This window comes from Camelus bactrianus, chromosome 8 (assembly GCF_048773025.1).
Source record: "Camelus bactrianus isolate YW-2024 breed Bactrian camel chromosome 8, ASM4877302v1, whole genome shotgun sequence".
NCBI classification, from domain to species: domain Eukaryota; kingdom Metazoa; phylum Chordata; class Mammalia; order Artiodactyla; family Camelidae; genus Camelus; species Camelus bactrianus.
The window spans coordinates 44,932,449-44,947,806 of record NC_133546.1 but is presented as its reverse complement, the minus strand read 5'-3'; the positions used below and the strand labels follow the sequence as shown (position 1 = coordinate 44,947,806).

General features: G+C 35.8%; 1 protein-coding gene across 6 annotated transcripts in view; it reads right to left on the bottom strand.

The window, feature by feature from the left end:
- The window catches only part of SESN1 (sestrin 1), a 90,204-nt gene that overhangs the window by 11,217 nt on the left and 63,629 nt on the right, over positions 1-15,358 (bottom strand). For 3 of the 6 annotated variants that reach the window (XM_074368530.1, XM_074368532.1, XM_074368535.1), the window contains exons 2-4: positions 1,969-2,034; positions 987-1,187; positions 36-218 (exon numbers count right to left, since the gene is read on the bottom strand). In XM_074368530.1, coding sequence (XP_074224631.1) covers positions 36-218; positions 987-1,187; positions 1,969-2,034 — 450 coding nt within the window. Of the gene's footprint in view, positions 1-35; positions 219-986; positions 1,188-1,968; positions 2,035-8,864; positions 9,013-9,056; positions 9,284-15,358 lie in introns of those variants that run through there. The other 3 variants (XM_074368533.1, XM_010965395.3, XM_074368534.1) reach the window with 3 other exon arrangements.

The window sequence follows — 15,358 nt, the reverse complement described above, 5'->3', positions numbered from 1 at the left end:
AAATGACACCCTAGATACATTAATTGTCTACTTACCTCAATGTGTTCTTTGGTAATAAGCCAAGGTCTGTGGGCTAACACTTTGTTAAGTTCTCCTAAATTCTGTAGTTTTTGAGGAGCATTCTCTAAACCATTAAGCCACTTGGGGTCCCCACCAACGTGAAGGAAATCATTTACATGGAGATTCACTAAGTAGGAGCACTGATGTCTTGCTGCAGCCTTAAGAGAAAACAAAAAGATTATTCTAATTATAAATATTAAAATTTTGAACAACCACAAACCTTTTTTCTTTAAAATGTGCAACACAGCTAATTAAGTTTTTGGATAGTACATTTTCAAATTCTTCATACAGTACAAAAATGAAGTTTTCATATAAACATTTAAAAATTCACATATACCATAGAAAGCACCTCAGAAATATAACAAAATATCTGATAAAAGTATTTGTACTTGGGGGGAGGGTATAGCTCAAGTGGTAGAACACATGTTTAGCATGAATGAGGTCCTGGGTTCAATCCCCAGTATCTCTAAAAATAAGTAAACAAATAAACCTAATTACCTCCCACCACCAAAGACAACAAAGTATTTGAACTGTAGAAAATTTTATTTATACACTAACTGTCAGAACCTCAGATTAAGAAGAAATTTCAAATAAGGTGCCAACCATAAAAGAATGGAATATTATTTATAAATTGAATATGAGTACCAGCACTTAGTCAATCTGAACTATTTGTAATAGTGAAATAGATCTTGTGTTCTACTACATTCTCTTATTTAACAGAAAATGGTTTTCAGCAGAGTGTAAACACGTTTCTTTTTCTGTTACACTTGAGAGCATACTTATTTAGAAAGAGGAAAAACAGATACTACCTAACAGGAATGCAATTAGAAGTTAGAAATATTTATTCCTGTGTTTGAAGTATTAACCATCTCTTAAAAAGATTAATAAAGCAGGCAGAAAGAATTTTTCATTGAATGTTTACAAACCATTATTCCAATGTAGTGCCGATAATGTAGGGGTAATGGCCCATCCATTTGCAGTAGATAGTGTTGAGTTTTTAAGAAACTTTCTAAATATTGTGGGTGAAAAACCATCACTAATGTAATGTTATCCAGACGACCCAAAGCAGCAAAAGAATCTGCAAATAAAGTATGCATCTGTGCGTCTTCACTCCCTACTTGGAGAATCTGTATAAAAGAGAGAACAACCATGGTTACATAAACTAAATCGGTGTTAAAAAAGAAATAGGCATGCACTGCATTTTAAGTGTCATCAAGAAGAGATTAAATCTGGTTTAAGAAAGAGAGGTTATAATTCTACAAACTTAACTAGTAGCAAAATAGAGGAATAAAGTCACATATCATGTAGTAGGGGAGAAACAACAAATGCCAAACATTAAAGGCCATCTAGATCGGTTGCTTGCAGACTTGGCCAGAATCCAGATAAAGAAGCAGATTTAGATTATCAAATTTGCAGAGCTTGCAAACAGACACTAAAGCCTTTCCTTTTAACAACGCCTACTCTGTCTGAATTTAAGGAGAACCAACATTAACAGCAAACAGTCCTTGTGGAAAAAAAAAAAGCATAGGAGCTTTTACATATTTAGAATTAAACATCCAATCTAGCATTGATACCAGCCTGTGGAGTTGGCCAAGAGCAGGTAACTCAGCTTATGGGCACGACTAAACATCTAAATTTAAGCAGGTGGCATATCACTGGTCAAAAACAGGACCTGCCTTTCCTTGATTAAATATGGGTGTTAAAAAAGCATCATGAAATACTAGAAATCAACATGACTATAACAGCTTTCTAATCCCACAGATTCACTGCCAAAACATCATGATTAACTGTGATCAACTCTGTGTAAGCATACTGTTGATCAACAGTTGTTCAGATGCCAAAAGGTGGGTCATGAAAGCTTTTCTTTAAAAGCATACAGTTTACTACGTACTTTCACAAACAACATACCTCCTTTTCTGGGATGAATCTACTTGGTCCGTGTCCTAGTGGTCGAGGAATTCTAATTCCAAGTTCCTAGAAAAGAAAATTACACCATCTCAGTCCTCCAGCAGTAAAGAACATGAACTGAGGCTACCAGAATGGGAGGGAAAAATAGGCCAGTTGAACAGAGACAGGCTTGTTTTGGTGTTTTGTTCTCATGGCCATATGTACATACCAACTCTTCTGTTTGCATTACATCGTGGACAACAGTTTATAATACAACTCTGACTAAAAACAATAAAACCTGTTTCACTAAAACCAGAGTTTTGCATAAAGTGCTTGGCACAAAGTCTAGAACAGAAAGTTCAGCACATAGCAGCCAACCCTGCTGACCGTCAGTGATACAAAATAAGACCAGTGTATTTGTACATCCCAAACCCAACCAACCAAAATATCAATCCTGGTGCATCTTGTCAGGAAATGAAAAAGCAGTAACCTCTACCTAGATGTCTTAAACTGAAAGAAGTATAATTATTGTTACATCTATAATAACACTTAAGAACAGAAATAATTATGAAAAAGAAAAAATACTATTTAAATCAACAAAAGAGAAAGTCCTGCAGGACATGGTTTCTCTGGTTGAGTAACAATTTTAAATAAATTAATTTCATTTGTGAGTTTTCCTTAAATTTTTAACTTACAGGAGCTCATCTAACTTTGCTTATATTTTAGAGCAGCTCAACTAATTAAAAAATAGTTTTCTGCCTTTTGACATAGTGAATCTAGAATTCTATAATTTATGTGACAGTGTGGTTAACAAAAACAATCTACTGTTAAGGCTTTCATCTTTTCCCTCAGTACACTATACTTATAGAAACAAAACCAAAATATAACTCAACTTTTTTTTTTCTTTTGAGGCTCATGTCCTATCAGTCTAGTCTAAACAAACAAACACCTTCTTTAGCAACTAAATATTAACATTTCCTTATATAATTACATACAAATATTATTTCCACCCTCTCTACTGCTTCCAGTTAAAGTCTTTCATGATCTAAACCAGATGCTTTCCTTTTACAGCAAAAAAGAAAAAAAAAAAAAAAAAAAAGAAAAAGAAATCGGGGGGAGGGGCAGACAGAGAAGGACATGTGGCAGCAATTCAAGAAATCTGATCCAAGTGAATGAAAATCTTTTGAGCAGAATGGATTTTTTAAAATTAAACAGGCAGGACAAAACTGAACAGAATCTTAATTAGGAAAACTGAAGATTCAAAGTAGTCTATACTTGCCAAATAAACCTATAAAATTAAAAAATGTGTATGTGTGTGTATATACATATTTCCAATAATCTTGTATTGGAGATCAGTGATTTCTTACTCTGGTAATTCCACACTTTGGCTGAAGATAATGTTCTAATAACTGTATCCTTCATAAGAAGAGGCACTAAATTCACTGGTGAGGCCATGTATGTGTTTCAATTTTAATATCCTATAATAAACACAAGGAAAAAACCCCACATTCCTGCTATTCAATACCTCATCTTAGCACAAATGCAGCCATTTATATAAAATGATAACTCCATGGGCCTTTCTAACTGCTGAATTTCTGATCCAATTACATACATTTCAAACAAAATAATTAGGCAAAACTTTAAGGCTAAAAATAAATATTTACCCTTTCTCATTTCTTTACTATCTTATTCAAACAAAATGCATTTTAGCAAAACTCACATTTCAGAAGTTTATTATTCATTTTATACTTAAGAGACACTATTCTTGTGACTTTAGTATATAAAAAGGTGGCATTTCAAATGGGGGAGAAATGGATTATTCAAATGATGTTGATGCAACTGGGAAAGCCACTCAGAAAAAAGTGTAATTGGAGCCCTAAATCATACTTTACTCCACAATAAATCAGAGGTAACTGTGAAAAACAAGAATAAAAAACATTACAATACTAGAAGAAAACACTCATGGAATGGAGTTAGGCCTAAGAATGCCACAAAACCCAGAAGTCATCAAATATAAGATTGAAAAATTTGATGACATAAAAATAAAGACTTTCACATGGGAAAAATAAACTAAGTCAAAAGCAAACAGAAAACTGGGAAATATATTTGCAACTCACATAGCAAAGGGCTAAATTTTTTTTAAAGACATACTTTTTTTTAATCACATACTTTAAAAAATTATCATTTTTTAAATGGAGGTACTCGGTATTGAACTCAGGACCTAAGCATGCGCTTTACCACTGAGCTATACCCTCTCCCCTAAAATTTTTTTTAATACATAAAGACAAATCATTCAGAAAGCCCCTAACAACCTAATAGAGCAATGAACAAAGGACATAGACAGTTCAAAGAAAAGGAAATTAAAATGGCTCAAAAAAATGGTCAACCCTCACAATAAAGCAAGTGTGAGTAATTACACAGAGATAGTTTTTCACCTGAAAAACTGCTTAAGCTCAAAAAGTATGATAACAGGCTGTGTTGGAGAGAAGGTGGAGAAATAGCCATTCATTGCTTATACATTTCTGATGGAAATATTCTGAAGTGTAAGGAGTATAAATTACTGTAACTTCTAGGAGGGCAATTTGAAATATTGATTAAAAAACCACATATGCTTTTAATCAACAATTCCATTCTAAACATTAACCTATATTCACATTTCTGAAATGTCATATGTAAAAGTACAACCACTGCAACATTGTTTATAATAGTACAAGATACAACACAACTTAAGTGCTCATCAAAAGAGGACTGTTTCAATAAAGTTTAGAATGACCATAGACTGGGATACCATGCAGTCCTTACAAAGAATGAAGCAGTTCTATATGGGTTGGCTTTAAAGATACATTATGTGGAGGGAAAAAAGATACATTATGTGGAGGGAAAAAAGATACATTATGTGGAGGGAAAAAAGCAAAGTGCATAATATTATGTTACTATTTGTAAGGAGAGGGAAAAAATACTTAGCAATTCCATCTCTAGGACTTTATCCCAGAAACACGTTAGCAACATGTGGATAGTGTGTGTGTGTGTGTGTGTGTGTGTGTGTGTGTGTGTGTGTGTGTGTGTGTGTGTGTGTGTGTGTGTAATAAGACCAGATGGGTAAGTACATGGGCCTCAAAACAGAGGTTGAAGTATATTATTTTGGCTTTATTTCTATTCCAAATACATAGTTTATATATATCAAACTATTACAAAACAGTAGCTTTACAATTCCAATAAAGTGGCTATCAGTGTTTCGGAAATGGAATATTTTCCAAGGGCCTTTCCCAATGGTCCTATGTAATTGTCTTTGAAAGTCCATCTCTATAGCCAAATTTAGTGGCCATAGTGGTATTACTGTCTCCACTCTTCCTTGCCTTCAATGGTAAAAGCTTTTCTTCCCAGTTCCTTTAGAATACATTCTTTTAGAGTGAAAAATTACATGTTTTAAAACAGGATGTTAAGAAAAAGCAAACCTCTTGGGAATGGATTATAGACCCATTGTGCTAAAAACCTCTTAGAGTTAAGATCACATTTATTCCTTGATGAGGTACTAGTCTGACAAGAAAGCTGATGACAGAAAATAGAAACACTGAAGAAAGCAAATGAATGGAAAGAAGTCTCTGATATTGAAGACTCCAATTTCATTATTTTACCTAAGGTAGTTCCAGGTAAAATCGAATTTTACCCAGCTCACAGTGGGACTACCAGAGTCAACTTCCTACTAAGCTGAAGAGGTTGTAAGATGTACTTGCCACTCTTTAAAAGCAGAAAGGGAAATGGAAGGGGAAGGGAGAGAAGCGAAAGAAGATGGGGGGATGGGTGGGAGACTGATAGATTTTTAAAAACCAAGTCTTTCCCAAACAGAAAGGGTCAATCAAGATTGATATAATGGGAAGTACAGATACTGCTGTTCTAGAGTTAAATTGAGTTATTTTCCTACATTTGGATGCTAGACTCAAAAGATGTCCTTTGTTCTGTTTCTTAGTTAATAGATTAAATACATGAGAAGGATACAAAAACATGACATGATTTTTACTACTTAATCTTATGCCCAAGAGATGACAAAAAGTTGATCTGGGGTGCTCTTGGTGAGCTCTAAGATTACATCCCAATTTATCCTAAACCAGATACTGTCAGGAAGCAGATCACTGATTCCATCTAGCCTCCTATTGCACACAAATTGAGCTCTAACTTCTGGGAAAGTAAACAGGCAACAATTATCTTGAAAACAGCCAGCAAGTCTGGTTCTAGAGTTGGTGTCTTTAATTAATTACTGTTTTGGAGCTTTTGATAACTTAAAGGTCCTTTTAAATCTAAAAAGAAAAAAAAAAGACACCATGAACTCACCTACAAAACAGAAACAGACTTGCAGACATAGTAAACAATCTTATGGTTACCGAGGAAAGGGGGTGGGAAGGGATAAATTTGGGATTTTGAGATTTACAAATGTTAGCCACTATATATAAAAATCAATTTAAAAATTTTTTCTTCTGTATAGCACAGGGAACTTGTTCAGTATCTCGTAATAACCTTTAATGAAAAAATATGAAAACAAATATATGTATGTATTATGCATGACTGGGACATTGTGCTGTACCAGAAATTGACACATTATAAATGACTGTACTTCAATAAAAAATTTAAAAAAACTTAAAGGTCCTTTTAGATACCACTGTTATTATTATACAATAGTATCCTTGGTTTCTAAAGGGTTAAGAGTCTTAATTTTTAGGAAAAATCACTTTTGAAACACTTCTTTTCCTGGTAACATGACAAATTAGTTGCTACCCTATTTTCTAGCAGGTGTTGATTTGAAAAAAAAAAAAAAAGGCACTGCAGGTCTAGTCTTCAAAGGGCTGATCATAAGCCAAACTAAGTGCATTTCATAACTTCCTAAAGGTTACTTCAATTATGCCTTCATCTGTAGCTGTAAGAAACTGAATCATGGACGATTAACAAATTTTAGCCAATCTAGATTCAAAGAGGCAGAACTTCCCAACAGCAAATGGCCTTGTTGGAAAGCAGATGTAGATGCTAATCACAGCACAAACCTCACAGGCTCTTGGTGAAGGTGTGGCTGGGAAAACTGACATGGGAACTAAGTCCTCTCAACAATCCTCATAATCAGCATCTTTGAAAGAGATAGCTACAGCCTCCACCATCACAACATTGCTGCAAATCTCTGACATGGTATGTTTCCTCAGTGTATGATACTCACACTCTGATGTTGTTCACAGCATTAAAATTCTTTGCAAATGTTGACAGTACCACAGAATGACTATGTACGTAATGTATCACTATATGAATCAGTGTTTATGTACTGAAAGTACTGTTGTAATCAGTTTTCAAATTTGTCAAAGATACATTTATGAATCTATATGAATATCCTTAAGCAAAAGAATGAACAATTTGCCACAAATGCAAAATGAAAGCATTTATTGGCTTACGGTGTCTACCCATTTGCAAAACTAGTTGAAAAGTAAAAATAATCTGATCACTTGAATCATTTTATTTTTCTCACTGCACTTGGTGCATTTTTAAACTCTCTAGATGTCTCAGTACTGTTAATCACAAAATTGACATTAATTTTGATTTTTTTTAATTACAAAAGCAGTTCTTTTTGAAATACATTTCAACAAGGCAAAAATATACTGTGTAGAAAGTAAAAGTTCCCATTCTCCCTTGTGTATGAGAATTATTGCCTAAAGCTGGGTACTAGCCTTTTAACATTTAAAAATTTTAAATAGAAATAAGGAAATCTAGAAGCATTATAAAGAAATATTCCTACTATAACAAAATGTATTAGTGCTCCTTCTAATACTGCCATTAACTCATATAGGAAATTTAGCGATACTGAAAGTTCAGGTAGCTCTTTTTCCAGAGTCTGGTCTTCTATGAACTGCATTCTAGAAAAAGAAAAACTCATTGACTTCAAAGTACTGGATTTATAAGGTTGACTTAGGCCTTATGTGTGCCCTATACTATTTTAGTCAGGACTTCCATCCCTTAAAGTGTTTAATTTAAAAGCATTGTGGAAGTTTGCTATTTGAAGAGCTGGGTTATTAATTCTTTTGTAAAGCGAATGGTTTTCCTATAAAGCTCTACTTCTTAATTTACTTTCCCATATTAGATGTGTTAAAAATGAAATACGATACAAAGCTTCCTGGTTTCCTGAACACAATCCCATAGGCACTGTAATCAATGTACAAGCTAAAATGTATCTCTTTATCTTCTAGTTTACATGGTTATATTTAGAGATTCTAGACCTGGGCAAGAACCAGGATTCTGCAGACAAATACCAGCAGAAATAACAGATTTATTCAAGCACAATGATTAGGGCTCACTTTTACTGAAAATGAGAAAAGATCTGTTATGGTCTGCAAGCAGAAATGCTATTTCAACAATTTCACAGTTTTTTCTCTTTGGTAAAGTTTCAAAGCAACAATTATGAGACTTTCTTTTTCTTCTTTTAAATGGTGAGCTATTTGCAACTGCTTAGAAAAAATACAAAATGTTACAATTAAATAGCTCTTTCTTAAGGCCAATTCAGACACAAAAGGGATAGTTTAATAAACAAGACTAAATTCTGTGCCTAACGTCATAGAGCTGGCAGAACAGTCTAGGCAACATCATCCTTTGACTCAAATGTGTTTTTTTTCCCTTCTTAAAGTAGGAGGCAAAGAGAGTAAGGGTCACTGAATAATCTGTTTTGACAAGACACAGAGGAAAAAAATCCACAGACTGCTCTGCCGTGAGACTAGAGCTTTGTTCGGAATCTGACTTGTGGAGACTTGTACAGAAGACAACGTTATTTACGTTTCGGAGTCTTCCATTTAAATGACCGAGACAGCTGTCTCTTCCAGCCGCAGCATTTTCTGCCCGAGACGACTCGCGGTGGAAAATGTGCCCCCACCCACCACTGGCCGCCCCTTCACCTGAGGGATGCCAGCCAGCCTGCGACGTCCCTGCCGGGCAGGGCGGCCAGCCCGGCAGTTGCTCCAGGGGCGCCCTCCCTGTAGAGCGTTCTCCGAAGCTGTTAGGGTGCGAAGGTGGGGAAGTGACGCGACCTCTGTGCAGCCTACACAGTTCGGCCGGGTACCCACCCGCCCGGTCCCTCGCCCGGGTACCTCGTCCTGGCCGCGGCCCCCGCCACACTGCTTGCAGCCCAGCAGCTCCGAGACGGCCAGCGAGGCCGTGTACGCCTCGTTCGCAGCTGTGGCCAGGCGCATGTCGGCGCGGGGAAAGCGGCGGACGCGCAGAGGAGCCGCGGCGGCGCGGACGAGGCGAGCGCTTGGCGGCCGGCGGGGCTCCGAGCTGAAGCACCTCAGTCAGCGCTGACGGCGGGGGCGGCGCGGGGCGGGGCGGCGCAAACAAACAAGCCTTGTGGCCCCGCCCCCGCCGCCACTCCGCCGACTCGGCGGCCGCGAGCGCCAATGCGGGCCCGCAGCGCCACGGAGCCCCGCCCTCTTAGCGCGGGTGGGCGGGCGTTGGCAGAGGGCGGTCTGACGCGGCCGGGTGAAAAACAACCTCGAGGGACCGAGCTCCCCCAAAGAGCTAATTCTCTGGACGGGAACCGGCTCAGTACGCCAGGAGCTGAGTGGGTACTGTGGCTAGAAGGTGCAGCGCGAGCTGTCTGGCTTCAGGAAATGTGCCCCTGCCCAGCATCAGAAGCCATGAGACTGCCCTCCCTCCACCCGCTCGAGTCTATTTACCTAGAGCCAAACAGCACCCAACATCTAGGCTGACCCTGACAACCGGGAGGAATCAAGTTCGCTTCACATTTTATAAACTCTTGAAATTTACCTTGTTTCTTTCCAATAATGCCCAAACAACTCTGAATGGGCCACAGAATGCAGAAACAAGTAGGAGACCGTGACCTATATTCAATACAAAATTATTTTGGTAAGCTATGTATAACCTATAAATACCACTCTCCTATACAGATAATAAGCCTTGGCAGCACGTCTCTAAAATTTGTTTTCTTCTGTTTCTTGTATATTCGAAGGCTTTAAAAATTTTAATGTTCTGTCATAAGCGCCCTGGATTAAAAAAAAAAATTCTCTTGAAATCAGATTTCATCTGAAATCTGATGAGAAACTTGAGAAAACAAGTTACAAAGGAACACAAATAACTGACATTGTTGGATCTGGAACATAAATCTCACAAGTGCTGAGTCAACACTATTTCCTTACATGGTTCCATTAACTTCTTTTTAAAAAACCAACTCCTAAATTAGATCTCTTTTTGCATGTTTGCCCTGTATTTTCAAAAGCTTACATGGTCAGATTAAAAAAAAAAAATCTGGAGCATTCTGACAGAAGGAAACAAGTAGAGTTTAAATCTTTAAATACTGACAGACACAGAACCAGGAATCATAAATGAAAATAAGTTTCAGTCTTAGGAGTAAAGTTACAATGTCTCAGAGAACACTAAGTTTCTCTATTAGCTCTTAAACTGTCACATAGGTTAAAATGGTTACTTTTATTTATCTTCTCCAGATAAATAAGATAATGTTATATGTTCTCATACACTGCTTTTATAAATTGCTAAAGCACCCAAAGTATTTTTACTGGTTGAGAAAAGCAATTTGTAGTTAATATTAACATAGAAGAAAAGGCAACAGAGATTCCAAGCTCTCTTCCTCTAAGCACAGCCACAAAAACAAACAGTATAATCAAATGCCCACTCAGCCACAAATAGGCAAAAATAAACCCAGTAAATCATCCAATTTGCAGCAATATGACATACCCTTCAAGATAAACTGGTTATAGATGAATAACCTGGAAACATAAATGGACTTGATGTGTGGGGTTGTGAGCTATAAAGCTAGTTAATGAGGGAAGTATGTGAAAAGTGATGACTCTGGTTCTAAAAGAGTTGAGCTGTGATTTTTTTTTTTTCCTGGAAGGAATGAAATAGTGGGGGTTTGTTGTCTCACAGGGAATAACCTTGTTTGTGACATTAAAATTATATCATTTGCAAAATGGAGAATGCTTACCTTTCTATTTTTTAATGAGAGAAAAGGGAAATGCATGCATTCAGCTAAAGAAAAAATGGCTTAAAATATTTAAATCCATGTTAAAACTGCAAACTGTGTATGTATATATACATATACATGTATGTATTATCTATTTCTGTTTAATATTTAATATTTGATAAATATTTATTGAAGAAGCATATATTGAAATTGTATAGGAAGTTCCAATTAGGATTCCCCCCCTTTTTTTTCTCAGAAAGTTTCAGTTCATTTTGATGCTGCCTTACATAAAAAGAAAAATAATCTTAACATATTCTAATTCAGTGGTATACTGAGGACCTTCAAGCCACTAAATGTTAAGATTCTTTTATGGTTTTCTATAAAGACTGACTTAAGTTCTTTGGAGTACTAATTTCTACTCTTTTCAGTAGTGCAGTAACTGTGAATTAGTCACTCTATTCTCCTACATAAAAATGCTGCCTCTAAAAAACAAAATCTATTAATCAAGAATTCCAACAACTGTATTGACCTACAAATATCACTGTATACATTTCACTCTTGGAAATGTTTTGTTCTAAATCATTCAAGAAAAAGTTTATTTTTCAAAGATTTCACTACTTGAGTAGGCCATATGTCCTGAAGGTGCTTTGCCTAATGAAACCCCAGTGCAAGGCATGTAATAAACCTCCTGAACACAAATGAGTAATTGGAAAGGACTATGCTTTTGATATTTACCACAGGTTATCATTATAGGTCAGCGGCTATTTATAAAATCTGCTATTTAAACATTTCATTTCAACATTTTATTTCTTCAATGAAGAATCTTGACATCTAATCCAAGAAGTAATATTAATGCTGAAATATTTCCTTTCCTCTAAAAATGTTTTGGTAAACCTACTCAACTAAAGTAGGTGTTTGCATCTATCATAAGCAGTAATGGTCTCAACTCTAATTTTCTTAAGAACAAGATGATACACTCATATAAAAGCCAAGAGGAGTCAAATGACTTGATCTGAGCAGAGAATTATGAAGCATTAGAAAGTCTAGATTTGGAGTGGTAGTTCAAAATGGGCTTCCTGAAGGAAGAGATATTTGAGCTGGGCTTAGAGAATTAGTAGAGAGACTTTGGCAAGAAAATTTGGGGATGGTTTGTGAGAGTAAAGACAGAGTTCTAAGCAAAGAAACCAGCATGTGCAAAGGCCCACAGGCAGGGGGGAGAGACTGGGAGTGGTGGTTCATTAGGGAAGCTGAATAAAGGAAGTTCACTAGAGTCTAGAGCAGAGGGTATGGAGAGTAATGGATGGAGTTTAGGTAAAATATAAACTTTAAGGAGGGACTCTGTTCAAGAGACTTTGTTCAAGATTCAATAAGGACTATAAATTTCATTCTTAGGAGTACTGTGGAGTTACCAAAACCTTTAAAGAGTAAAACGATATCAAATCTGCATTTCAGCTAAGGTGTAAAAACATATATTGGAAGAGGCAAACCTAGAGGTAGGAAGATGAGTTAGGAAGCCTGCTGAGGCAACTCTGGCAAGGCAAGAGGGTGGCCTGAAGAACAACGGAAATGAAGCAAAGTGTAGGGATGAAGGTGGATTTGTCTCTCCAACATGGTAAGTTTCTTGAGATAGAAAATGATGCCTCTATTCTTGTTTTTGAAATTTAGGAGATAAATCTCAAACGATCTGCTCTCCTGACCAAGTGGCTTACCTAAATCCACTAGACTTAAAACAATAGTCAATTTATGAAAAAGAATAGGTGTATTTTAACAGAAAGAATACTAATCAGGCCAAAAGGTGAGATCATACCTTTATCGGCCACATATTAAACCCTGAATTTTCTCATTAACCAAAGGAATTAAAGTACTACTTGTAGATTTATTCATTAGAATAGGAATATTTAATAATTAGTTAAAAAATAATTAGTTAGACACACAGAGCAATGGTTTTAGCCATTAAACTAAAGAACTCCTTTAAGTGTGGAAGTGGGATTTGTCAGAGTTAATAAGCATTCTTAAAAAATGCTCTACTGTCATTTAAAATATTTTATTTGGAATGAATGCTGGTTTATAAGATTACTTCTGCTTACTAATTTTGTAAAGATTTTTCTTCTCTAGCTGGTATCCTCCTTTTTTTATATATAGCTTGTCTGCTAAGCACTTTTTTCCTTTCAATATCATATTTTGGCAATGAGATCTTTTTAGCACTGAACTTCAATTTTATATTGTTCTCTTAGTTGTCCACCACTGTTTACACTTCTTCAATTTAATTTTTAGAATTACATTACTTATAAAGGAGCAAGAATGTTGACAAGTCTTTGCTCTCTCTCTCTTTTAGGGTTTCTTCTTTTAGAAATGCAGTTTTAAATTTCTACATAGGGTTTTAGAAACATAGATCATCACTCATATTTTAAACAAGCAGTATTACAAATAGTGGCAGTGGTTTTAAATTAGAAAATCACTTTCCCTTTTTAAGGGCTAAGCATGTTAACTCATGATCAGGTTTTCCAGGCGAATGATAAGACCAGCAGCTTACCAACTCCAACATATCAGACATTAAGCACTTGATATTTATAAGGCAAATATAATTCTATTTTACAAATTTGTAAAACAGAAACTCATAAAGTATGGATAACTTGTCCATGGTTGTAAAAGTAATAAAATGCAGATTAGAACCCAGGTCTATCTGAATCCAAAGCAGCAGAAGTTGGACTGCTTCTTTTCATGAATTTTTTTTTTAAATTTGGTAACTATGTATTGGCCTAAGTTCTTGATTCTGACGGCAAGAAAAGAGGGCAGGAAGAAAGAAAAATTTATCCCCCTTGCTTATACTCAAGGTGAGATCTGGTTGAAGGAAGGAAGGAAGGAAGGAATGGAATGGAATGGAAGGGAGGAAGGAATGGAATGGAATGGAATGATGGAATGAGTGGTCTTAGTCTTTAAGAGCTTCTCTGCTCTATTTCTGTATCCCTCCCTGTCATTCCTCTCAGTGTCTTTCTAGACCTTTGGTGACTTCATGTTACTCAAAGTTCCCTCACTACATAACTTACCTGAGTCTACCCAACTTCCTACCTGCTCCTCACAATACCACTGTTCCTCTTAGAATAACCAGTAGGTATGAGAAAGAAAATAGGCTTCTTAAACTAACTCACACTTACTGTATGAGAGACTGATACCTCATATTAATTTACCTATTAGTCTGTCTCAATAGAATGTTTGCCTTTTTTGTTCACTACTATATTTCCAATGCCTTAGTGTCCAGCACACAGTAGACCCTCAATAAGAATGTACCACATAAGTGAACTCCACAGAGATGTTTCCATTAAACAAAATAAGCTTAACTCAGCTGAAAGCTTAAAAATGAATTTCAGTTCAATATTCAGATTATAAAAGATTTGGTCATCTAGAGAAACATTTTTGGAGGCTTTGGGGTCACTATTTAGGCAGGCAGGTTCTGCTTGGGAGTCACCTTGTCCTTGGTTCCTGCTCTACTGAGCAACTTCTATTTTTCATAGTTTCTTCTCTTCTTCTCCATGGGAACCCCAGATATTCCCAAGCTCCTTTGATTTTTCTGTTCCTGCTATCTTGAACTACCAAGATAGCAGCTATACAGGTTTGGGCAATGGTATATACATGGCTTACTTGTTAAGTCAGGCAGGTACTTACAAGTCAGACACTGCCTGTATATATACCATTGTTTGACAAATTCATGAAATTTTGTAACCCAATTTGGCTTTAAACATCCTCAGGCTTATAGAAAGTGAAATGACAGAAAAGAAAGTGTCTGTTGAGATATCAAAGTCAAATGGAAGAATTCATTCATTACAACTTTTCAGCATTCTTGTTGAGTTAAATAAGAAGGAAGGGGTTTAATTTGGAATAGGATGAGGTTCAGGAAAAAGGTGAGTGCAGTGGGAAATTGAGAATTAGGACTTTATCCCGTATGTTCTTAGGAGATACTGAAGGTTTTTAAAAAGGAAAAAAAGGAAATGATACTAACTTAAAAAAAAAAAAGGAAGATATTTAATATATAACATATTCAAGTAGAAAATATTTCTCAGGCTAGGTATATATACTATATTATATAATTTTTAAAATAGTTTTTTTTTGAGAGACTGGATTTCATCTGTACCTAAAAACAAATGTAAACATATTTTTTAAATTCTCAGAGTGCTTCTGTTTGTGGGTACAAGGCAGGAACTGGTTTTAATATGTAAACTATTATTTTAAATCCAAGGAATGTATTAGTCTGGCATAATATAAAAATTAACTTTTTAAAATAGATTAAAATCAAACTAATATCTTCAACTTATCCTTGATGGAATGAATTCTTAAGTCTTTACTTCCTATATAAAACTGAATTTACCCATGGTTTAAATCTTTAGGCTAAATGCATATTAGTCATTAGCTTAACCATGTCTGAATTTTGAATGTTTTATTCAAACTAGAGATAAT